A 26,079-nucleotide genomic window follows, 5' to 3' on the forward strand; every position below is an offset into this window, starting at 1 on the left:
GGTAATTCGAAAGCATGATTCGAAAGGGTGATTCTAAAGGGTATTTCGAAAGGGTATTTCTTAAGGAGGGTTCCAAAGGGTGATTCGAAAGGGTGATTCTAAAGGGTATTTCGAAAGGGTATTTCTAAAGGAGGCTTCTAAAGGGTAATTCTAAAGGGTAATTCTAAAGGGTAATTCTAAAGGGTATTTTGAAAGGGTATTTTTAAAGGGTGATTCTAAATAAAGGAGGGTTCAAAAGAGTTATTCTGAAGGGTAATTGTAAAGGGTAATCCTGAAGTGTTATTCTGAATGGTAATTCGAAAGGGTGTTTCAAAAGGGTAATTCTAAAGGGTGATTCTAAAAGGTGATTCTAAAGGGTAATTCTAAAGCATTATTCCAAAGGGTAATTCTAAAGGGTAATTCCAAAAGGTAATTCTATAGGGTGATTCTAAAAGGTAATTCTAAAGGGTGATTCTAAAGCGTAATTCAAAAGGGTAATTCTAAAGGGTAATTCTGAAGGGTAATTCTAAAGGGTAATTCTGAAGGGTAATTCTAAAGGGTGATTCTAAAGGGTGATTCTAAAGGGTAATTCTGAAGGGGAATTCTAAAGGAAGGTTCTGAAGGGTAATTCTAAAGGGTGATTCTAAAGGGTAATTCTGAAGGGTAATTCTATAGGGTAATTCTAAAGGAAGGTTCTGAAGGGTAATTCTAAAGGGTTATTCAAAAGGGTAATTCTAAAGGAGGGTTCTGGAGGGTAATTCTAAAGGGTAATTCTGAAGTGTTATTCTGAAGGGTAATTCTAAAGGAGGGTTCTGAAGGGTAATTCTAAAGGGTAATTATAAGGGGTAATTCCAAAGGGTAAGTCCAAAGGGTAATTCGAAAGGGTAATTCTAAAGGGTAATTCTAAAGGGTAATTCTAAAGGGTAATTCTGAAGTGTTGTTCTGAAGGGTAATTCTAAAGGAGGGTTCTGAAGGGTAATTCTAAAGTGTTATTCTGAAGGGTAATTCTAAAGGAGGGTTCTGAAGGGTAATTCTGAAAGGTAACTCTTGAGGGTTCTAAAGGGTAATTCAATTGGGTTTTGTTCATTTTTAGGCTTTGTGTATTTCATATTAAAAATGCCAAACTGAACCGCTTCCTTTGGACATGGGTGCAAATTTTCTTTGACACATGGCATTTTTTCTATTCCTTGTGGGACTTTTCCTGATGCCACTAACCAAGATGAGCAGAACCTGAAAAAAAAAGACAGAAAGAGAAATTTTTATAATAAATTTTATTTTGCACCGTCTTAGCCAAGTAGTGAGTTGGTTTACCAATGGGGGGCTTTTGATTATGATTGTTGACACTCAAGTGTTATTACAGAAGGCCCTCAAACAAAAATTCAAACAGGGCCTATGGGGTCTTCATGTTCAAAGGAGTATTCAGGGTCTTTCGGCTCTCAAGGGTCTTATAAGGTCTTAAGGGTCTTTGGGTCTTCAAGGGCCTTGGGAGTTTCAGGGTCTGGGTCTAAAGTGTCTTCGTGGTCTTCAGGGTATAATGAGTCTAAACGTTTAAAGGGTATAAATAGTCTTAAAAGGTCCAAAGGTTAAAAATTGTCTAAACGGGTCTAAAAGGTGTAGTATTTTTTTTAATGTAGTATACATTGTTATGGCTGTGGAAATTCGCAAACCACCATTCAGGGCCCGTAGGTGAGAGAACTCTAAGTACATGTGTAGTTAGCCCCAAACTCATTGTTTAGAGGGAATTTATGTGATTCATTCGGGCTGCGACGCTTTGAGATAGCCGTTTTTCTGTTCTATCTTTATTTTGAACCAACCACGTCTCAACCGCCATAACCATCAAACCACCACAGATAAACCCTCCACCACCCTCACCTCTCTTCTTCTACGGCCATTCCCGCGCCGCCTGTGGACACTGGGCGTCGGGCTGTCTTGGGCTCGTTCAGCGATGCGCGCCGGGCTGAGAGTACAAGTAGCGGCCTTTCCGAGGGAGAATTCAGATCAGGAACGCTACACACCCACTTCTGATCCGTCCAATTAGCAAGCACGGAGCGACTTGGCCCCACCTCCAGGTGCGTCTGTGTGAAATCGATATATGCAAATTCTAGGATCAGGGGAGGTTCACGCCCACTTTTCCTCCGTCCAATGGGCGAGCGTGGCTCTGCCCCCGAGGTCATCCTGATCCGGATATTTGCAAATTGTTTTCTCCTGCCGGCCTATAAAATGGCGAGCGCAAGGCGAATCGTAGCAGAGTGTGGCAGGAGCAGTGTGTGTCGGCAGGGCAGAGTGAGTCGAGTCATCAGTGTGGCAGAGAGTGGAGTCGGGTGGCGTAGGTATCGAGTTGGGTTCTGCAGTCGGCTGAGGAGAGTTGCGGGAAGAGGCCACGGAGCTCGGGTCCGAGGCGAGAAGGACGGCGGTCGGCGACGAGGTTGGGTGTGAGATCGCTCGACGCGGGACCCAAGCCAGCCAGCCATTCTCGCTCCCCCAGGGCATTAACAATTCCCCCTTTCCCCCGTGCTGAGATAGTGCAAAAAGGGGGCCCAGTTCCCTCCCCACTCCAAACGTCGTGCCAACGAAACCTGCCAAGGAGCACGGAGTCGGGGCACAGCCACGCGGCCACATCTGTGGCTCGTCCGCCAACGCGTCACGAGGACGCGGGTAGGAACCCCCGGTCTCGCGGACCTGGCCGCTCCTTCAGGTCACGCGCACATATTGGCTTCAGTCCCGTCTGCCCCCTTGTCTATGAGGGTGGCTTCTTTCCTTTGCTTTTGAGTAAATGTGTGTTGGCGCCGTCTGTAAAGTAGAACTGTATAAGTGTTGCCGTGTGTGCTCGTAGTGGATAGTAACTCTGTGTCATTGTTTCTTTTGTTTTAAATGCTATATGTGCATTTTGACTGTTTGGCTGTATATGCGTGCTTTCCGTGTGTCGCGTAATAAATGTGCATTGCGTGATCTGTTTTCCCGTTTTGCTTCGTCTTTTCTTTATTGACCCTCCATCCTGCTTCACGTAAAGGGTTTGTAGTGGGCTTAATACGCCCGACAATTAATCGGAACCGTCGAGGCCGACGATAACACCGCTCGGTTATCACTGTAGCACGGAACGGACCGCTTAAGCGGTTCGTGTCCGGAGTCGGCCTGTGGCGTGGTGCGATCGCCCGGTCGACCATTCGCGCAGGTACTTAGGTAGATCGAATTTGGCGAGCGACCCTATCCTGCGCGGGTGGGCAATTGGTACGATCGTGGTGAGGTTAAACCCCCACCCGTGACTAGCTCCCGGCATTGGTCCGAGAGGGTCACGACTGAATTGTCCGTCCGGTGGGCGACGTGCTGCGATTCGAGTCACGTGGCCGTCCGCCAGCCAGCGGGCGCGAATTCGCAACAATATGTTGTATATACTGTTCATAGCTGGCATGTGAATCAGTTGAAAATTGATGATGTGACCCTGACCTTCTGACCTATTGACCTCAAAAACAATAGGCTTCCAACTTGTTACTACCTCCACCAGTTGGTGAAGTTTTGTGAAGATCGGAGTAAAAATGTGACCTGCAGGTGGTGATACAGACAAACAAACAGATAGACAGACAGACCAAGAGCGAGAATACATGTCACCTACCGGTCCCTTTGAATGTTTGGGAGATAAAAATTTGTTTGCGTTTAATGCACGCTTGAGCTGATATAGGAACCAAAATTAAGAAGAATAAACTTTCTAACTTTCTGTGTTTGGGTGAATTCGGCAAAATTAAAGGAAACAATTATAATTTACTGATATATTTTGTAAACTAGAAACTGATAAAGACAACGAGGATAACAAACTGGATAAAAAATTTGTTTGCTGAAACGCACACCCGAGCCACTACCGGACCCAAAATGAAGAAGAAGCAACTCCAACCCACCGCATTTTGTTCGTTTATAGGCTTTTCCTATTTCATATTAAAAAATAACCCGATGTACATACATGAAGGAAAAACATGCACACAGCTTACGTGCATATATAATACAGTACATCATGGTTATATACCTGGGATCATTCCAATTGTGCTGAGCCATGGACTAACACCCAGGCCTAAGGCCTGAGGCCTGCCCATCTGTGTTGCTTTATGCAATGGCAGCACATTATTTAATTGGGGTGGAGTCAGGCCAGGTGTCCAGCCAATGGGTGTAAACCAGTGGGGTGGAGTCAGGAAGGCTGAAAACGGAGCCATGTATAATCCGTGATATTTTCTAAGTCCCAAAAGGACATTACTTTGTGAAAAATTGACGAAATGCCTGAAAACAAGAACTTCTGTAGCTTATCATAATAAAGCTATGTACCAAGTTTCAGTTGAATATGTTAAAAGGGTATGGATAAATGGCGGAAAAACTAAAGGTGGGACGGAGGGATGGAGAGCAAATCCTCGTCTCCTCCAGTGAGATGGATTGGGGACAAATAACTTATCAGACCAACCAATTTTACAGACAGGGGTGAAAACATAATCTCTGCCACCGAAGGTGGTTAGAGGTGAAAAACAGTTTTCATGCTGAATGAGTTTGAGATACTCATTAAGACCCCACCCCCCTCCACCCCTCCCACCCCCCCCCAACACCACCATACCACCATAAGATAAGAGGGAGGCATATGCCTGTTGTTGGGTTTGATTCTACAATTAGTGCCCACAGTTATAATGGTACCCAAGAGTTTCTTCAATCGCTCAGAGTACTAAACCATCATCTAGGTTCTAGGTTATATTTTTTATTATTATTTCGTCCTTCACAACCAATTTCTGAGCTGTCATCTTTGGACCCAGCTGGGATTTAGGGAATGAAATGTAGCATCAATAATTAATAGGAATAAAAAAGTATGAGGGTTGAAATATTCTCCTGTAAATCATTTCCTGCTTTTAGGTGCAAAGGTATTTGTCGATTACGAGGTTAAAGATTAGCAGGTGAAGAAAACCAGTTATAAGCACTGAAGAATACTCCACTTTGGGAAGGTTAGGATTGGTCTGTGTCGGCAGACAGTTCGAGTAATAGGTTTTACAAACTCAACGTTGACAAAGCTCTGGGAAGGAAATTAAAGCTGAATTTTTGGACATTATAACCGTAAGTCAGAGCAAAAGAAGGGTTAATGCCCAAAATATCAACTTTACTTTGCTTCCCATGCCAGTTAACATACCTTTTCAACTTATTTGACAAATGTATGTTCCACCATGTAGTTAGTTACAAGCAAAGCTGAAAAATCTGAATTATATAATTTTCTTAGGATGTCTGGAATATGTTGTTATTAACAGCTATCTTGATATCAGAAAAACCCTTTTGGGTATTCTTGAAAAACGACATTCTTTCTATTGTTTACGAAAACGGGAAGCTGCAAGGAAGTGTTACCCAGAGGCTAAACAGTTTTCACAGGGTTATAGGTAAGGTAAGCTGTCGAAGCGATAGTAACTTTATATTTCTTGAGATGCACCTTTAATAATGTTATTGTATTGAAGAAATTGTTTGACTATGTTATTACTTACACACATTTCTTAAAGTTGTTGTAAGTGACATGTTTTGAAAACGTTTATTGTATTCCTGTTTCAACACATGTCCATGCCTGTTTGTTATGGGCTCCATCTTCTTGCGTTGAAAGTCCTGTCTGGTGAAGCATAATAGTTGTGATGTGTTTACCTCATTCAGAATCTGTTAACAATTCATTGGTGTACTATCCTCAACAAGTTTGACTTCGAAAGCAGGAGCCACATCAAACCCCAAGAGAAAAAGTATGATCGATGAATCGTAGATTTACTGTATATTGAGCCACAGTGAACCTTTGGTAATTTTCACAGAGTGGTTTGTAATTTTGTTGTAAATACTTATTATACCCACTGTAAATACATCGTATATCCTTCATGGTAAACTATAACGGTACTCGAGAGAGCACACACCTATGCCAGGCTTAATAGTTTACGTTTTGTATCCCGCTGACAAGCTGGATCTGGACCTAGACCAAAATCGAATCAATTCGTTCTTGTCACTGAAACAACTCATCCACCTTGTGTTGTCATAATCCGCCCATAACCTTTTGAGATATTGTGCTATATATTGTTTTAGTCCCATCACTCGATGGTGAAGGATCTCTTTTTAAAATTCTAGTACTGTATCTGGATCCACATCTTCACCAAAATATAATCAATTTGTTCTTGTCACACACCCAACCTGTCCACCAAATTTCGTCTGAATCCGTTCACAACTTTTTTGAGATATCCTGCTCACAGACAAACATGGGTGGAAACATACCCCTCGTTCACCTTCAGTAGAGAAGGTAATTTTTTAAATCTTAATATATGACAACAATCTATTGTTTCAAGTTATGATATACAGTAATTGCCATAAATCATGTTTAATTGATTTGGACAGGAGAGAGAAAGTGAAGGGGTAGGGGTGGGTGTAGGTATGGGGGGGATTGCAGGGGGACGGGGGTTGAAGAACACTAAATGTTCGCAGATAAAAGTTTTGTTTTTGTTTTAAACATTATCATGGACCACTACACAAAATGGAAATGGCCAATAAACTAATACGTGACTTTGGAAATGACGTATGAATGCTAAACAAGGCATTTTGGTCATGCGGCGTGTGTGTTTACACCGATTCGGTTCTGTGATTCAAATTGTCTTTTAAACATAATTTTCAGCATTTAGATGAAAGACTGGTAATTTCAAAATGGTTAACCACAATTGTTCAATTCTTGAATGAAAATCGGACTCACAGAAATAGAGGAGAAACAGCAAATATCTGTGGATGAGACAGAGATGTTGATTTCCTATGATTTCCTGTTAATGCAACTCAAAATCACAGTGAATATTTAAAAAAAAAACACACATGGGGATGTTTTAGCAATCGAGGCAAAATCTAGTTTCATTTCTCTTATGGCCTGGAACCAAACAAACAATATATTTATAACACAGCCCTCACAGTTACTGCAGCTTCCAACCCCCCCCCCCCCAACATGATTAATGGTAAATATCATAATTTTTAATTTCCCTTGTATATTCAAAAGTCCCAGATATGTCCTTCTCATTGGTGTTCAGAATTGAAAGAATTGAAAGGATTTTGAAAGCGTGCCGAGGATTCCCTCTTTCTTTCACAACAGCAGTCTTGACTCATGTAGAAGATAAATAACAAAGGGCAGAGGGTTTACAGACTATCGAAAGGTGTTGGGGTGTGGACATATACAAGGAGGAAAGGGGGAATGACAAAAACTGAGTAGCAATGGCCAGGAGAGGGAGAGAATGTGAAAGAAACAGCGCGTGTCAAAATATTGTGGAGGTTTGTGTAAGCAGTGAATTTCAGATCGACCCAGATGAGAGCAAAGATGAGTCTTATCAAGTCAAGGTCTCAAACAGCCTCTCCTAAACAAACTCCTGCTGCCTTACTTCAGGTGTGATACCGTTTCAAACTTTAGGGAGAGGTGTCTAAGGTGGATCTTTGGTGCCTTCAAACAGATTGCTTTTGGGCAAAAGAAGCTCATCGGCCTTGGTTGGCAGCCCTCCTAAGAGTAGGAAAACTGATTTCCAATCCGCTGCCCTTAGATTAAATTGCAAAACATTAAGAAGCATCAATGTGGATTTCCAAAGAGGGGGTGAAGCTCTCAACATGGAGGCAAACTGCTCTGAGGATAAGTCACACAAGGCAAGTAGTAATAACCAGGAAATGGCTCATTTATGAATCAAATTGCTGCCATGTAAACATAAAATGAGTGTTTTAAACACTTATGCTTGAAGACTTCATGGCAGCTTTGTGGCCATTCTACCATGTCGATTCCAATGTATAAAACTCAGATGTTTATTCCTCATCGATATTCATAATCAATGTGAATACTGCTTGTGTGTGAACTGTTAAATAGAGATAACTAGTTGTGGCAATGTGTTATGGAAATTTACAAGCTTGGGAAGTCTCGTGGGATATCACTTGCCACATATAAGATATTGGACATCATTATCTACCATATTTATTTGATCTTTTCGCATGAAGTTACTGGTTAATTCTCAACTTCAACAGCCACTGTACTTAAGCTCTACCTTAATAAAATGCAGCCATCATGTAAAAACAGTGGCCTGCAAAAGTATTCACCCCCATCCAATAATGCCACATTTTGATGAATTATGTTGAAACAATTTTAACAAATGAACTTTTTTTTATCCAAAACTGAAGATATCAAGCTAAACACTGTTATAGTTGAAGGAGGTTACATGCCAAGAATACATGTATAAAACATGTACAAATCAAAATTCACTGGTTGTAAAAGTATTCAGCCCCATAAGTCAGTACTTGGTGGAAGCACCTGTTGCAGTAAAGGCTGCTTCAAGTGTTTTTGGGTTGATCTCCACCAGATTTGTACAGTGAGACGGTGAAATATTTACCCATTCTTCACGTGAAGATCGCTCTATTTCTGCCAAGTTTGATGGGGATCGTCGATGGAACGCAATCCCCAAGTCTCACCATAAATGTTCAATTGGGTTCTAGTCAGGACTTTGATTAGGACACTCAAGAACATTTATTTACTTCTTATTCCCCCACTCTAATGTGGCTATGGATTTGTACTTCGGATCATTGTCCTGCTGAAATGTGAATATCCTAACCAGTTTCATATTCATGGCTGAATCGAGCAGGTTTTCATCAAGGATTCTCTTGTACTTTTCACCGTCAATTGTCCCTTCTATCATGACAAGCTTGCCAGTTCCTGCTGATTAAAAGCAGCGCCAAAACATGATGCTGCCACCACCATGCTTGACAGTAGGGATGGTGTTGAGTTGGTGAGATGAAGTGTGAGGCTTGCACCAGACGTAACGCTTTGAATTTACACTAAAAAGTTCACTTTTTTGTCTCGTCTGACAACAAAACTTTCTCCACATGCCTGCACTGTCATTATGATGCTTTTCACAAACTCCATATGAGCTTTTAGATGTGGTTTTTTTCAGTAATGCTTCCTTCTTGCCGCATGTACATATAGGCCAGCTTTGTGAAGGGAACGGGACATTGTTGATTGATGAACAATGACCCCTATCTCGGACATAGAAACTCGCAGAGCTTTCAAGGTCATTGTTGGATTTACAGTGACATCCCAAACCAGTTTCCTGCTTTCCCAGCTGCTGAGTTTGGATTGGTGACCTGATCTGGGTAGAGTCTGCATGGTATAATACATCTTGTACTTCTTAATGATTTATTTCACCATACTCAAAGGGATAATGAGTGACTGAAATCTTCTTATAATCCTCGTCTGATGAGTGGTTCTCCACCACTTTATACAATAGTCCATTTGCGGTTATTATGTGTTCCATTGTCAACCTTGTTGATGTGGAAAGTGTATGGTTTTATGATTGTTTTGGACTAACATGGGTCCATGAATAAAATTCAGGTTGGTTGCCGGGGTGGCTACCTTGGGGAACTCCTGTAATTTGCATAAATTCAAGATGGCCACCACAGGTCAGACGATGGGACTAAGTTATCAATCGGTCAACATATAATCCTGTGTAATACCTCTTTTCCATATGATTTTGACATGAGGAATTCAATTTTGTGGTTATTTTTTACATTCAGGAATAAATAGAGGTTCACATGAAATGTCCATGACTATTTTCTGCTGAAAATTATGCAACACCAATGCAAAAGTGAAGTGTCATGAATGTTTCACAACAGTATGTTGATAATCAGAAAGCATACACATTGTCATGTCATCATATTGGACATCTTAGGAACAGAGGACATAGAGCCTAGTAGACAACTTAAGTATTGTTCATTCCCATTCATTGTACTCGTCCCCTTCCGTATCCTCGTCTCTTTCCAGTTCTGCTTCAACACTCCCTTCTTCCACTTCACTTTCACTGTCCTCCACAGTCTTTGTGTGGGTTGAAGCACTTGTCACTGCAACCACAACTGCAGTATAGCGTGCATGAGATCTTTACATGGTGACAACTGCAACTTGCAGTACTGCAGGCATTCCCCTCTGCTTTGCATCCACACCGCACAACATCCATGAGGTCCAAAGGGGCTGGTGGAGTAGCAGAAGTTTCTGGCACTGGGATTCCATCTCTGATGTCCCATCCATATTTTGTAATGTCAAGTTCAGGTGGGGCCTGCTGATCAGCTGATTTTGCAAGTACTGTCTGTAGATGTGCATGCAAAATATGTCGGAAGAGATTGATCTCAGTTGGAGGTAATGCCATGAGCTTGAGGGGCTTGCCAGACTTCCTTGTGTACATATAGTACCTCATCTCACTCATCCTGGTACCTTCTGGCTGACCATACAGGGAACAGAAGAATGTCTGCCCTGCTTCCATGAGCTGTTCATGGCTTGCGTTCAGCTCGCCAAGTGCGGAGTACAAACCAGGGAAGTTGCCAGCTCTCAGCGTCTTCAGGGCTGACACTTTGCCCTTGCCGTATGGGTATGACGTTGTATCTGAGCCAGTGATGTAGTGCATTCCCAAAAGCTGCAGACACTTGGGGCTAAGCTGGTCACAGGTGGTGTTGATATTCCAAATTGCTCCATCCCACCTTTCCATCTGCACTGTGGCCTGGATGTTGCGCTGGTAAACCCAGTAAACCATCAATACAAAAACATCAGTGTCATCAGAGAGGATACGTATCACTCTTGCATTACATTCAGCAGCCATGAGCAGGTGTGAGATCATTGTAATGTCTGCTTCATCATGGTTGAACGCATTCTACTCAAACCCATGAATTGGTGGAGAAGCTGAGCATTGTCACGGAGAAAATGAGCAGCAGATTTCCTGAATCTCAGGACCTCATCATATGACGTTGTGAACCCATATTCATGAAGGAGCTTTAGAAGATCAGAACTGCCATGGCGGTGCAGTAGTTTGACAGCCAGTCCTAATGTTGTCTGATTTCTGGTACCTGTAACATGACTTTGAATTGACTGGCTCAGGCTTAGTGATTTCTTGGTCATTTCACCACCAGACACTAAGTCTGAAATCTACCTCAGTAAAGTTGGGCTTGTTGCCTTGATTGTGTTGGCTTGTGTAAATTCTGAGAGGTCATAATTGGCACTGTTGTACTTGACTGAGCGTGCCTCCTTCTTGATCTGCCTTACCACAGAATCAATACTCCTCTCATCTGCATCATCCACTTTAACCATTTTCAGATGGTTAGCAATGGACTCACGGAAACCAACAATGGTAGCACATCCATCTACCCGAACTAACATAACGTCCTTACTCATGCAGTCTGTTCGTTTGCTAAACATATCACGTCGAGTGAGTTTGCCACCAAGATCACAGTACAGGGAATGCAGTTCAATGCTATTCCACATCTTTGACCTGTCACAATTCATGCGCTCTATGATGTTCTTTAGCGCACTTTCTTCTGCAACACCAGTTGGCAAATCAGCATATTTAGGGACTGTCATGAAACTGTTATAACAGCGTACATGGTATTTGCACTCAGCCACAGGGAGATCAACCAAATATCCAATATGTAACTTGACCGTTCTGGCTACTTCATCATTACGTTGCTCAGCAGCACTAATGATGGCATCTTTCATAGTTGGGATGGGATTAACTTCCTTGTCAAAACGTTCTTTAGTCATGCACTGACGAACACGATCCCATCTTTCTGGATGTTTGTCATCAACAGGTAAACATTCTTTGCCACAAAAAATGCAGTCACATTTGTAAACAAACACACCACTGCCTGTTGCCTGTGTGCGAGATGTTGTTGTCACTGTAACACAATCATCTTCAGCTTTTCTTTTCTGTGATTTACGAAGTCTCTCAATTTTTTGTTTTGATGTGTAAGTACAGTAGCATCCTTTGTGACATTCTATGCGAACAGCATCACCACCACCATCAACAATGTCCTGTAGTTTTGCACGTAGCTCTTCATCTCCACAGGCTTTGGCACAGGAGATCAATGTCTTGATTGCTTGATCAGCGAATTTCTTCAATTCCCCTCCACCTGGACACACGGGAAGAATGCACCTTTAATCAGCCATATCTGTAAAAACAAAACAATGAATTAGTAACTCGCATTAATGTCGTATGTGAGCGTCCAGTTGTCAGAATAGTGACCTTGTTGTCATTCAAAATGTATCTCACACGGCAAACAATTGCCAGGAACTCTAACATTGACCTCAAATTTACTTCTAATCACAAAAATAAGGTTAAATATCGATTCCTCGTGCCAAAATTATATGGAAAAGATGTCTCGTGTAATTTTAAGTTCATTACCTAAAAAGTTATATTTTCAGCCCGGTCGATGACGGCCATCTTGTATTTGCGCAAAAATAACAGATTTCTCCATGGTTGCCATCCGGGCAACCAAGCTTAATTTTGTCTCTGCATGCCAGTGAATAAGAAACCACCATAAAACCATGCACTTTTGAGGACAACAAGGTTACTTCTCTGGCAAATGGACTACAAGGAAATCAGACACAGGTGGAGGCCATTCAGCCCATCATGCCAGCACCACATCAACACCACACTCATTTATCAACACAAGGGCCAAGAAGAAAATGCAAAATTATATATATATTTTTAAACAGTGTTTTTGTAGTTTTTTGAAATTTTACTATTATTTTATTTTTTGAAGTTTTTGTATTTTTTTTCCTCCTCATGGGCTTGGTTAAAAAAACACATCATCCACACAAAACCCCTTGACGAGACCCCCACCAACAGCACTCCGTACACAGGCACACAATCACCCATCAATACTCAAGCTTCCTTAAAGTGCAGAGAGCGTTGGTACTCTGTGCAGAGTGTTGGTGCTGCCTAAGCAGTCTCCTTGGAGATTGGACACAATCCTGGATGGGTCGTCACTCCAACACAGGATACGAGCAAGCTGGCACTCATTTTGCTGACCTCGGAAGGATGACAGGCAGAGTCAACCCCACTTGGTATTGATTCAACAGCAAGTGGGATCCCAATCCCACCATCCGAACCAATAAGCCAACACCATGCATGTTGAAAAATTTATCTACACTTCTTTTATCTATGCCTTTAATTATCATAAACATCTCTATCATGCCTCCTCGTCACTGTCTTCTTTCTTGTGTATAAAGCCCTGTCTCCTTCAGCCGCTCCTCATAGCTGAGTTTAGCAAGGCCCGGAATCAATCTAGTAGCCCTGTGCAGAACCCTCTCTATGGCATCCATGTCCATCCTGAGTTGTGGTGACCAAAACGAAACATACTCTCAATGTGGCCCTCACTAAATTCCTGGACAATGTTAACACCACCTCTTTTGATTTATAAATGAGTCCCCTCCAAATACAAATTAAAACCCTGTTTGCTTTACCTATAGCTGCTTGGCACTGTGCTACCTGCTTACCTCCTGTATCTATTACACCCCCAGATCCTTCTCCTCTGCGACACACTCCAAAATTACCCCTTGTATCCTGTAATCTCTATTTTCATGACTCTTCCCATCTCCAACACCTTACACTTGCTCAGGTTAAATTTCATCTGCCAATCTTTTGCCCAAACTGTGCAAGTATCAATACTTTCCTGAATCTCTTCACCACCCCCTCTGCTATTCCTCACCTCCAAGCTTTGTGTCATCTGCAAATTTGGAAAGCTTCCTCTTCACTCAATTATCCAAATCGTTGATGTAAATCATGAATAGTGATGGTCCGAGTACTGATCCCTGAAGTACCCCACTACTTAATCCTCTCAGCAAGACCATCCACCCACTCACAGCCACTCTCTGCTCCCTATCACTAAGCCAGTTTGCAATCCAATTAGCTACCTGATCATCCACTCCACAAGCCCTCACTTTGGCTAACAACCTCTGATGTGGTAACTTATCAAATGCCTTCTTACAGTCTAGAATCTAGATATACCATGTCCACTGCCTTTCCCTCATCCAGCCAATCACACACTGCTTCATAGAACTCTAAAAGATTTGTCAAACAGGAACTACCTTTGGTAAACCCATGCTGACTACCTTTAACTGGTTTGTATTTATTTAAATGGTTCCTCATCTGGTCCTTAATTAATGTCTCCAACACCTTTCCAACAACTGAAGTCAAACCAACAGGTCTATAGTTTCCCAATTCTTCTCTGGATCCTTTCTTAAATAATGGTGTTACATTTACTACTCTTCAATCCTCCGGTACCTGTTTTGATTATCGTGAGCGATTGAAAATATCCATTAACATCTCACTTACCTGCTCAGCCACTTCCCTCAATACTCTCTGGTGCATATTATCTGGACCCGAAGCCTTATCTACTCTTAGATTACCGAGCTGTTCCATTACTTCCTCCACTCGAACCTCGATATTCTGTAAAAGCTCTTTCTCACCTCCTTGATAACTACTCTAAGCTAATGGCAATTCTCCTGACTGTTCTTGTGTTAAAGTTGAAGCAAAATACCTGTTTAATAAGCTTGCCATCTCACTTACCTCACTAACCACTCTCCAGGTGCTCTTACTCAATGGGCACACACTAGTCCAACCCTGTTCTTTTCCCCTGATGTATTTAAAGAATCAGGTCTGGTCAGGTATGGAAGCATGCAGGAGAGCAACGCGTCACTGCGTCCACTTTCCACCAGTACTCCAGGGTCCTCCGTCTGGCACTTCCCCAGGCAGATGCCTGGCCCATTTTCATCTCCTTGAGATGCTGATCAACCTGCTGTAACCATGAGGCACGTGGTCAGCCAATTGGCCTCCTCCACTCACGAGACTCCCTTGCTGAGATATTCTGGTGAGCAGGATCAGCGTCAGGAAAACAAGCCACATATCCATACAGCCACAGCTGATGCTCACGGACTATGCAGGTAACACATCTCATTTGAGTCTCTCTCAGCAGCCACTCGTTGGACACAAAGTCCAACCAGCGATATCCAAGGATTCTCCGAAGAGACCTGGAACCAAAGGAATTAAGTCTCTGTCTCAGATCCCTGGTCAGAGTCCAAGTCTCATACCCGTACAGCAAGACTGGAAGCACCAAGGACCTAAAGACTCAAACTTTTGTCCTGCACCGGTAACGACAGCGCCAGTCCCCATGATCCAGTGAATCCATTACTCACCAGGCCTGACCTAGACGTCTGTTGACCTCTGGCTCACAGCCAGTAGAGACATGAATATCAATGCCAAGGTAAGTGAATCTTATAGAAAGCCTTGCTTTCATGTTTAACATTCTTAGTGATGTCCTTCTCATACTCTCTTTTGGCACGCCAAGGTATTTTCATAACTTGCCTCTGTTTACTCTGATCATGATATAAATCTAACTCCAGTCCTGTCATTTTATACCTTATAAATACCTTCTGCTTCTCCTTAATAGCGTTCCTGATCTCACTGCTCAACCACTCTGACCTCTTCCTGCGTCCAGATTTACACCTCATTGGAATGTACTTAGTCTGCACTCTACACATTTGCTCCTTGAAGGTTTTCCATTTTTTTCTGATGCTGATTGTCTTATTGTTAGCTTCTCCCAATCTACATCACCCAACTCTCTCCTCATACCCTCAAGGTTTGCCTTCCTGAAATCTAATAGCCTTACATTACTTTCCAGAACTCTAACCCTCAATAGGGTCCTTGCACACACAATGTTATGGTCACTTGATCTGAAATACTCCCCAACTTCCACCTCCTCCACCATATTGGAATCGTTACTTAAAAGGAGGTAAAACACTGCATGCCCCCCCCCCCCCACGGGCTTATCTTCAAACTGGGTTAAAAAGAAATCCTGCACGAAAATCAGGAAATCCTCATCTGCTCTGCCCTTTCCCTGTTCTTGGACCCAATGTATCCCTGGCAAGTTAAAACCCCCCACAATCAATACTCTTCCCTTACCACATGCCCTTTTGAATTCTTCATGTATTCCTCCTTACTCCTCTTCCTTCACACCCAGAGCCCTTTCAAAGCATCCTTCCAGTATCTTACTGTTTTTACAGTCTCTAATCTCTACCCATACAGAATCCTCTACATTTATTGGTTCACGAAAAAAATAAGTGATCACTATATTCGTTATGGTATGTCGGTATGTCGGTATGTCGGTATGTCGGTATGTCGGTATGTCGGTATGTCGGTATGTCGGTATGTCGGTATGTCGGTATGTCGGTATGTCGGTATGTCGGTATGTCGGTATGTCGGTATGTCGGTATGTCGGTATGTCGGTATGTCGGTATGTCGGTATGTCGGTATGTCGGTATGTCTGTATGTCTGTATGTCGGTATGTCGGTATGTCTGTATGTCGGTATGTCGGTATGTCGGTATGTCGGTATGTCGGTATGTCTGTATGTCTGTATGTCTGTATGTCGGTATGTCGGTATGTCGGTATGTCGGTATGTCGGTATGTCGGTATGTCGGTATGTCGGTATGTCGGTATGTCGGTATGTCGGTATGTCGGTATGTCGGTATGTCGGTATGTCTGTATGTCTGTATGTCTGTATGTCTGTATGTCTGTATGTCTGTATGTCTGTCGGTCTGTCTGTCCCGAGCATAGCTCCATGGGTTTTGATCCGATCCTGATAAAATTTTGGTGGGAGGTTTATATTATGATCTAGTTATGTTTTCCTGAGAATGGGTGTGGTGCACCAATTATGGGCGGAGCCACGCCCAAAAAACGTGTTTTTAGGGGTTAGCCGATTTCAATTTGCATCTTCTCCTAGGGAGTTTGTCGAATCTGACAGGAGTTTCGGTATTTGGTTAGGCCAATGGCACCTGCATAGCCCCACAGAGCTCGATTTTTCATTTTTGTCCCAAGGTCAAGGTCACAAGGTCACGAACTTAGAAAATTTCGAATTTTGATATAAAAATCATACGGCCGCCCAAACTTTGAGAGCTTGGATGATAACATTTTTTATGCATAATCTTGAGGTCATTCCCCACCGAAAGTCTTGAAACCATTTTGCTCTATCTCCAACACCTTGCCCGTGGCGCCAACTTCAAGTTTGTTTTTACGCTGATTTCATCAAATTATGGATAATCCGAGGAGTGTGAAATGCCATATAGCCTATATGACGTTATATTCTTCCTGGAATGTTCCAGAGGAGGTTTTGCACCAAAGGTCATAATCCTTGACCTTTGACCTTGAAAGTTCACAAAGGTCGAATTTTCAAAGTTGTGGGAATCGAACCGGGTTTTCGACCTTCTTCGACGAACTAACTCCAATAAGCTAGAGCACGTATTCTGTTTCCTTATTTTAATGTCAACATTGTTTTGTGACCTTTAAAGGTTATGCAAAGGTCAAATTTTGAAAGATGTTGAACGAAACCGGGTTTTCGACATTTTGCAGCTAATAACCTGTCACTCATACCACATCATGTTGATCATTTTAATAACTTGGTCAAACATTATGACTGTCTCATCCTTGACTTCTGAAACAATCTACATCGTCAAAAAACGCTCGTGAACCATCGTCGTCTTCAGACTTGTTCCTTCCTTAATGTCACCCCTTTCACTTGATGCAATGCTGTCATTTACCCAGATTGCTACTCCCCTCCTATTCTCGCCTTCCTTTCACACCGATACACCTTGTAGCCTTTTAATCCTGTCCTCCAGCTACTCTCCTCCTTAAACCATGTCTCACTCACTGCAACTATATCATATTCCTCGCTCTCTTATTATTTCAACTTCTGGTATTGAAATAGAATATGTTTAACTTTCTCCTTCCTGAAATTCTATTTTCCTGCCTGGCCTTACTCATCCCAATGACTTCATCCGTTCCTTCTTCAATACCTTCCCCACCCTCCGCTGACCTAAAAAAGCCTGACTTCCTTCCTCAATTCCCACTGCAAACCTTGCTGCCCTCTTTCTATGTAATATACAGCCATCATTCTGAAAACACTCCCTTTGTCCCCGAAATGATTTCCACTGCTTCTTAAATGTAAAACCTTCCTCCCTACATCATTCTTACAGACATTGGTTGACGTCTATTGCTCTGCTCATAATTTCTATATGGTTTCCTAATCTTGGGAGGATCACAGGAATCATGACCTCACAACCCTTTGCTTTCAGTCACTTACCCAATATCCTATATCTATTTTTCAAAACCTCTGAGTAAACTTTCCCAACATCATCCACACCTCGGTGTACCACAACCAACTTCTTCCTGCCATGACCTGATACAATATCGTTTATCCTTCCTTCAATGTCCCTAACTTCCGCTCCTTCAAAACTACACAGAATTCTGTATCTACAATCCTTCCTGCAGAATGTAGAATCAACATATTTAATAATCTCATCACCCACAAAAACTGTCTCCCATATCTCATGTCTACCAATTTCTATTTCTGCACCTTCACCGCTGCCTGCACCCAGAGCAGCTGCACCACTCCTCACACCCGCTGTACTACCACTCCTTGCACCCAGTGCACCTCCTCCACTGCCTGCACCCACTGCAACTCCACCACAGCCTGTAACCACTGCACCTCAACCACTGCCTGCAACCGCTGAACCTCCACCACTGCCTGCACATACACCACTTCCTGCACCTGCTGCACATCACCACTGCCTGCACCAACTGCACCACCACCACAACTTTCACTCGCTGCACATCCACCGCCACCTGCACCCGCTGCACATTCACCATCACCTGCCTCTGCTGCACTGTCACCACCACCTGTCCTTGCTGCACCATCACCACTACATGTCCCCGCTGCAGCCTCACCAATACCTACCCCCATTGCATCATTACCACCACCTGCCCCTGCTGCACTGTCACCACCACCTGCTCCTGCTGCACCATCACCACCACCTGCCTCTGCTGCACTTTCACCACCGCCTGCCCCCACTGCATCATCACCACCACCTGCCCCTGCTGCACTTTCATCACCACCTGTCCTGCTGCACTTTCACCACCACCTGCCCCTGCTGCACAATCACAACCATCTGCCCCCACTGCACCATCACCACCACCTGCCTCCGCTGCACCGTCACCACCGCATGCCCCTGCGGCACCGTCACCACCACCTGCCCTCGCTGCACTTTCATCACCACCTGTCCTGCTGCACTTTCACCACCGTCTGCCTCCGCTGCACCGTCACCACTGCCTGCCTCCGCTGCACCATCAGCATCACCTGCCCCTGCTGCACTTTCACCACCGCCTGCCTCTGCTGCACCATCACCACCACCTGCCCCCACTACACCGTCACCACCACCTGCCCCTGCTGTACCATCACCACCGCATGCCCCTGCTGCACCGTCACCACCACCTGCCCCTGCTGCACAGTAACCGCCACCTGCCCCCACTGCACCATCGCCATTGCCCGCCCCCACTGCACCATCACCTCCGCCTGTCCCAGCTGCTATAAGAGGTCAAAGAAGAGGTTTCCTCCTCGCTGCTCTTCCATCGTAGCCCAGTTGATGAAGGTACCGCATGGCAGTTCTTGAGCTAACTTGGACCTCCTCTCCAACACCCTCTGCCTAACAACAGGGAGTTTTTTTTATTTTTTTTATTTTTATTTTTTTTTAATACCTTGGTCGAGGCTCGTATGAGAGCTAACACACAACTCACAGCAAGGAGGCATGAGACAAGAGGGGCGGGAGTGGAAGGGACAAAACATTGGGGAACAGACACAGGTGAACTGTGGAAGGGAGAGGGATGGGGATGGGACGGGGAACATGGCGAGGGGAAGATGGACATTAAAGGGACTTTCAGGAAGGAAAGCAGGAGAATTGAAGGAAGTGGGCTTGGGTGGATTATCGGGGGTAGAAAAGATCGAGGATTTGGATGGGGGAAGATAAGAGGTGGTGGTGAACAGCTGTTTTGAAAGCCTGAAGGGAAGAATGGGAAAGAATAGAGTGAGGAAGTTTATTCCAAAGGCGGGAAAAAAGAGGAATGAAAGAGTGAAGATGAGCAGTGATTCGTGATTTTGGTAGTTTTACCAGAAGGGGGTTGTTGGCGGACCTTGAGCGCCCTGTGGAAATGTGGTTGGGACAAATCGCAGAGAGAGCAGGGGGGGCAAGGCTGGAGAGGAGTCGGTAGAAGACAGAAAGACCACCGACCAACCTGCGGTGATTGAGTGAGAGGCCCAAAGACTCAGCTTCATTGCGGGAGATGCCAATGATCTTAAAAGCCCTGGTTTCGACAGCGTGAAGTCGAGAAAGGTGGGAGGCAGGAGCACCAGCCCAGAGGGGAGAGCAGTACTCCATCAGGCTACGGACAAAAGCTTTGTAAGTGGTCAGGAGCTCAAGAGGGCCGAGGAAGGACTTTGCACGACGGAGGATTCCCAGTCGGCGACTGGCTTTTGAGGCAAGGTTGGAAATGTGACTTTCCCAGGAAAGGTCATAGAGTTTTCTCAATACTCTCAAAACTCTCAAAAGAGTTTTCTCAATAGACCGCTTGACAGCTCAAAGACACCTTTCTGAAGGCCCAGATCAACCAGAAAGGGAAGCTGTGGATTCCTTGCCTTCACTGGTCTATTGCACAATCACCCAATTGACAGTAGAAAGCGGAATGCCAAGATTCTGAGCGATCTGATACTGGCTGGCTCCACCTTCTGATTGGCCAACAATTCGTCCTCTTTGAAAATTGCAAAGGTCGTGTGCTCCCTGGGTTCGAGGCATCGTTAATTGTCGTACAAGACCCAGGAACTCGTTTCTGCAAATAATGGTTGAATATTAATACAAATCACTGAGTAAAACTTGCTATATACAGATGAAATGAATACATTTAAGGTGTCCATTGACTTCTGTCATGTCTCTGTATGTATGTATGTATGTATGTATGTATGTATGTATGTATGTATGTATGTATCTATGGATCAATGTATGTATGTATCTATGTATCTGAAATAGCGCCCCTTGGTGGTGTGTGTTGGTTTCAGCCCAGAAGTGGAAGTGGAAACTGAAGCTAGAATTGAAGTGTTAAGATAGCATACGGTATATGTGCACACAAAATGATTGAATTTGAAACGACTTACATAAAGCCACCATCACAGAACATGGTTATATGAGCTGTTTGAGAAGAACAGTGGTTGAGTGCCCATCAGAGATGAGCCCTTCACCTGGTGTATTTAACTCAGTACTTGAAAATGTGTTTGAGATGAGATGTACTTTTTCTTTTCAGGTATGGGCTTGAACCAGAGTCACTGCAGTGGACATCCACCATGCGCCACTTGTGGTGGACAACTGAAGTTTCCTTTTGTCGTGCTGCCATGTTCGCATCTCGCCTGCAATGACTGCCGACAAAAAACCACATCGAATGAATATCCTGAATGCACTAACTTTAACTGCATTGGAGCTCATCCAGGCTCACTAATATCCAACATCATCGGTGCACATGATATGATACTGTAAGATTATCACAATAATACTGCACAAGAGATGAGTAAGGTGAAATTGACAATAGTAAACTATTCAGAATGAGGCACGAGTGCAGTCGAATTGAAAGTTGGCTCGGATTGGTGAGAAGATTCATTGAATGACATAAGTTACAAGTTTGTATTTACTGAATATAAGCTGATACCAGCTTAAGGGAACTGTTGAACATGAGACAGACAAAACGTTATGATTAGTGATAACACATTCTAGAAAGATACGTTGAATGATGTCAATGTCATAGCCAACTGCATGAGACATGCTCCTATCTATCTTCTATCTATAATAACAAGTGTGTGTGTGTGTGTGTGTGTGTGTGTGTGTGTGTGTGTGTGTGTGTGTGTGTGTGTGTGTGTGTGTGTGTGTGTGTGTGTGTGTGTGTGTGTGTGTGTGCGCGCGTGTGCGCACCACAACTCAAAAAAACACATGAAACCTAGTGGCTTGAATCTTTGCATGCATACTAACGGAACTCCAAGGGAGTACATGAATGAAAACAGGCTATTTGGATAAATTAAAAACCCTCTGATGAAGATAATTCAAGGGGTGATAATCAAAAAAAAAACTTTTTAAAAAGCCTTACCAAGATGGCGGCATGCCATCTTGGTCAGCCCACTGTCACCCCACCAGGGGTCTTAAGCTGCCATTTTGTTTCGGCCTGCTCAAAAATGCTTTGACGTGGAACAAGCCGCAATGGTGTCTGAACAATAAAGCGCCTCATGATGCACATTTTTATCCGTGCTGTCGCTGATGAATTTCCAATCAGCAATTAAACCGGTCCGGCAGCTGAGGGGGTGTGTTGCATTTGGATTCTTATGTGTGTGCTCTGTGTGAACATCTTTACAGTTGTGGAGGAACTCTGAGAAGGGTTTGCAGCAGCAAAGGGCTTACCTTTTGTAGCCTTACATGGTTGCTTTATGCAACTTTATTCAGCGAGGTCATGGGAGGAGTCAATTTATTCATATAATCATAGCCACCTGGGTTAATTGATTAGGTGAGTGCTAATTGGTAATACCCTCCATTCACTGGTGAGAGATGTGAGTGGGTCTTCATTTTTCATACGTAAAATATATATACAAACATATTTTACATGCACATATTATTTATCCATATGTGTAGCAACCACCACGCGTAGCTTTGCTGATGGGAATGCAAAGGGGGGGGGAGGGAGGAGAAAAAGAGAAGGGTGGGGGAGAGAGAGTGGGGAGAGTAAGGTGGTGTAGGGGGGGAGAGAGACGAGGGAGGGGGAGAGAGGAGGGATGGGGAGCGTGGAGTGAGGGACAGTGAGGAGGAGTGGGGAAGCGAGGAACGAGGGAGAGTGAGGAGAGGTGAGAGGAAGGGAAGGCAGAATTGTGGTGGAGCATTAATTATGATTCATACTGTCTCATTAAAATGTTGCTGCATGGAACCACAGCGAAGATGGAAACAAAATAATGTCCAAAATACATTTTCTACTGGTCATACTATAAATACAGCTGGAAACAAACACCGCCCAGACACATCCGAAGATAAACACAGTCTGGAAACAAACACCACCGAGAGCCAAACACCGCCCAGACACAGCCGGAGACAAACACCAGCCGGAGATAACACCGCCGAGACACATTCAGAGACAAACAACGCCCGGACACGTCAAGAGATAAACTCCGTCTGGACACATCCAGAGCCAAACTCCATCGGGACACCAGAGACAAACTCCATCCGGACACATCCAGAGACAAACTCCATCCGGACACATCCAGAGACAAACTCCATCCGGACACATCCAGAGACAAACTCCATCCGGACACATCCAGAGACAAACTCCATCCGGACATGTCCAGAGACAAACTCTGTCTGGACATGTCCAAAGACAAACTCTGTCCGTACAAGTCCAGAGACAAACTCCGTCCGGACTTGTCCAGAGACAAACACTGCCCGGACATGTTCGGCGATAAACGCAGTCTGGATACAAACACAACCAAGAGACAAATGCCGCCCAGACACGGCTGGAGACAAACACCGTCTGGAGACCAACTCCTATCTGGACAAAAACACTGCCCGGACACATTCGGACACAAACACCAGTCAGATGTAAACACCGCCCGGACACATTCAGGGACAAACACCCTCAGGACACATCCAGAGACAAACACTGTCCAGACATGTTCGGAGTCAAACACCACCCGGACACATCCAGAGCTAAGCTCTCCGGAGACAAACACCGCCCAGACACGTCTGGAGATAAACATTGTCTGGAGATAAACAACGCCTGGAATGTCCAGAGACAAATAACACCCGGACACGTCCAGAGACAAACAATGCCTGGACACGTCCAGAGAAAGACAACGCCTGGACACATCTACAGCCAAACTCCATACAGAAACGACCAGAGCCAAACTCCATCCGGACACGTCCAGAGACAAACTCCGTCCGGACATGTCCAGAGACAAACTCCGTCCGGACACGTCCAGAGACAAACTCCATCTGACATGCCCAGATACAAACTATGTCCGGACACGTCCATAGACAAACTCCATCTGGACACGTCAAGAGACCAACTCCGTCCATACACGTCCAGAGACAAACTCCGTCCGAACACGTCCAGAGACAAACTCCATCTGGACACATCCAGATACAAACTCCATCTGGATATATCCAGAGCAAACTCCATTCAGACACGTTCAGAGACAAACTCCGTCCGGACACATCCAGAGACAAACTCCGTCAGAACACATCTGGAGAAAAAAAAACACTCGGGGATAAATACCGCCCGGACAAGTCCGGAGACTAACGAAGTCTGGACATAATAAATGCCCGGACACATCTGGAGAGAGAAGAGAGAGATGTGTGTGAGGGTGCTGCTCTGTATTAGGCAGGGGCAGAGCAAGGATGGGACAGGGAGAGTGAGAGTGAGAGTGAGAGTGAGAAAGAGAGATATGGGTGGGGTGAGTGGAGTTAGCAGAGAAAAAAAATGTTATGCTTTATGAACAACACACACATCACGTTTTTTTTCATTTTATGTTTCTAAAAATTTTATCGCATCCACGCGCGCGCGCACACGCACGCACGCACGCACGCGCGCACGCACGCACGCACGCACGCACGCACGCACGCACGCACGCACACACACTTATATATTACTATATGCTTTCACCCCAACGTTCGCATTGGGATTCCCTAAAGTACCTGTCACACCTTGACGATTTAGCCAGCGTATTCCTGACATATGTAAAATTTGGCTAAAACGCTGGCACACATCGAATACGTAATGGGTAAGTTTGTATAAGTTAAGAGCACGCTGGCATACGTCGTAGTACGCTGGTTTTTTTCGTAGTATGCTGGCATATGTCTGTACGCTGGCATACGTCATAGTACGCCGAGGTGTCAGACAAATTTTCCATGCTTGAAATTTGTCGACGTATGCCAGGGTATGACTCACACATACCGCATACGCTTGGCCATAAGTTGTCGGCACGTTACGCGATCGTTGACACAAGTCGACACACGTTACTTGGAAGTTACTCATAAGTCGAAAGATGTCAAGGTAATGTTTCGCATACCCGAAACTTATTTCTCACCTCTGAGTAACGTGTTGTAGGCACGTTACGCGATCGTTGACACATGTCGCCACACGTTACTTGTACGTTACTCATAAGTCGAAACACATAAAGGTAATGGTTAGCGTCAGTGTTCCAGACTCCTGTTTTATTTGTTTTTCTTTTTCTTCTTCGGCATGACGGTGATGTTAACACTTCGATTTCTAGTGCGGTTATGATATAAAATAATTAATAGACTGCCGCTCAACGATTTAAATCATAATCGCACTAGAAATCAGTGTCAACATCACTGTCATACCGAAAGAAAAAAAAAACCAGGGAGTCTGGAACACTGACCATTACGTCGACGTGTTTCGACTTATGAGTAACGTACAAGTAACGTGTGTCGACGTGTGTCAACAATCGCGTAACGTGCCTACAACTTATGCCAGCGTATGCGGAACGTGTCATAAGCTGAGTACGTCGATAAATTTTCAACATGCTGAAAATTTATCGACGTCTGACGACGTATGCCAGCATGCTCTTAACGTATACAAAACTTATCCATAACGTATTCGACGTGTGCCAGCTTAGTTCGGCAAATTTTTCATACGTCGGCATATGCTGGCTAAAATGACAAGGTGTGACAGTGGCTTCACACTTCGATGTCTAGTGCGGTTATGATTTGAATCGTCGAGCCGCAGCCTATTAATAGCCTACGCCACGTGATCGTCGGCGATATGCTGCCGCGCGCTATGCATAAGTTAGACTATCGCTGGGCAGAGGCTTTGAACGCTGACAACACGCTCAGCATTCGTTGATATAAGTTATCTATATGTTATCGAAACGTTCTGTGTACGTTACTAATAAGTTATGCATACATCCAAAACTGGAAAAAACATCAATAGTTCAGCGTACGCCAGCGTTTTACATACATTTTGATACCTTGCCATACGCTGGCTAAAACGTCAAGGTGTGACAGAGCCCTAACATAGGGTTAGGGAATCGAACACAAATGATGAATGGACAGTTGCTCATCATGTTCCTATATGGAACAACGAACGGCAAAAATACCATCTGATGTGTTCTCTCATCTACATATTTCAAATTCGCCTTAGTCTAGCTATCACCCATGTCACCTACCAGCTTGTAATTGCATACTAGTCATACAGTTTTTGACGGATCGGGCTGAAATTTTTTGACAAAGAGGTTGATTATAGTGCGCATAAAACCGCAGAAGCCAATTTTTGATTTTCGAAAAAAATGTATCTTTTGGATCTTTTCAAAAATTTCAGTCCGGTTGCTAAGGCAACGGTGGCGTCCATAGCAACGGTGCTCAAAAGCATACAACTAGA

The 26,079-nt window shown here is 44.0% G+C and overlaps 1 protein-coding gene across 8 annotated transcripts in view; it reads left to right on the top strand.

Moving 5' to 3' along the window:
• Positions 1 to 4,909: 4,909 nt before the first annotated feature.
• LOC147027160 (E3 ubiquitin-protein ligase TRIM17-like) overlaps positions 4,910 to 26,079 on the top strand; it is a 78,061-nt gene continuing 56,891 nt past the window's right edge. For 2 of the 8 annotated variants that reach the window (XM_085883349.1, XM_085883350.1), the window contains exons 1-2: positions 5,213 to 5,369; positions 20,959 to 21,184. In XM_085883349.1, coding sequence (XP_085739475.1) covers positions 5,228 to 5,369; positions 20,959 to 21,184 — 368 coding nt within the window. In that variant the 5' untranslated portion in view covers positions 5,213 to 5,227. Of the gene's footprint in view, positions 5,056 to 5,212; positions 5,375 to 5,631; positions 5,715 to 11,900; positions 14,650 to 14,751; positions 15,043 to 20,958; positions 21,185 to 26,079 lie in introns of those variants that run through there. The other 6 variants (XM_085883356.1, XM_085883354.1, XM_085883353.1 and 3 more) reach the window with 6 other exon arrangements.

This window comes from Eptatretus burgeri, chromosome 5 (assembly GCF_056783735.1).
Source record: "Eptatretus burgeri isolate ZD-2024b chromosome 5, Ebu_testis_v1, whole genome shotgun sequence".
NCBI lineage: Eukaryota > Metazoa > Chordata > Myxini > Myxiniformes > Myxinidae > Eptatretus > Eptatretus burgeri.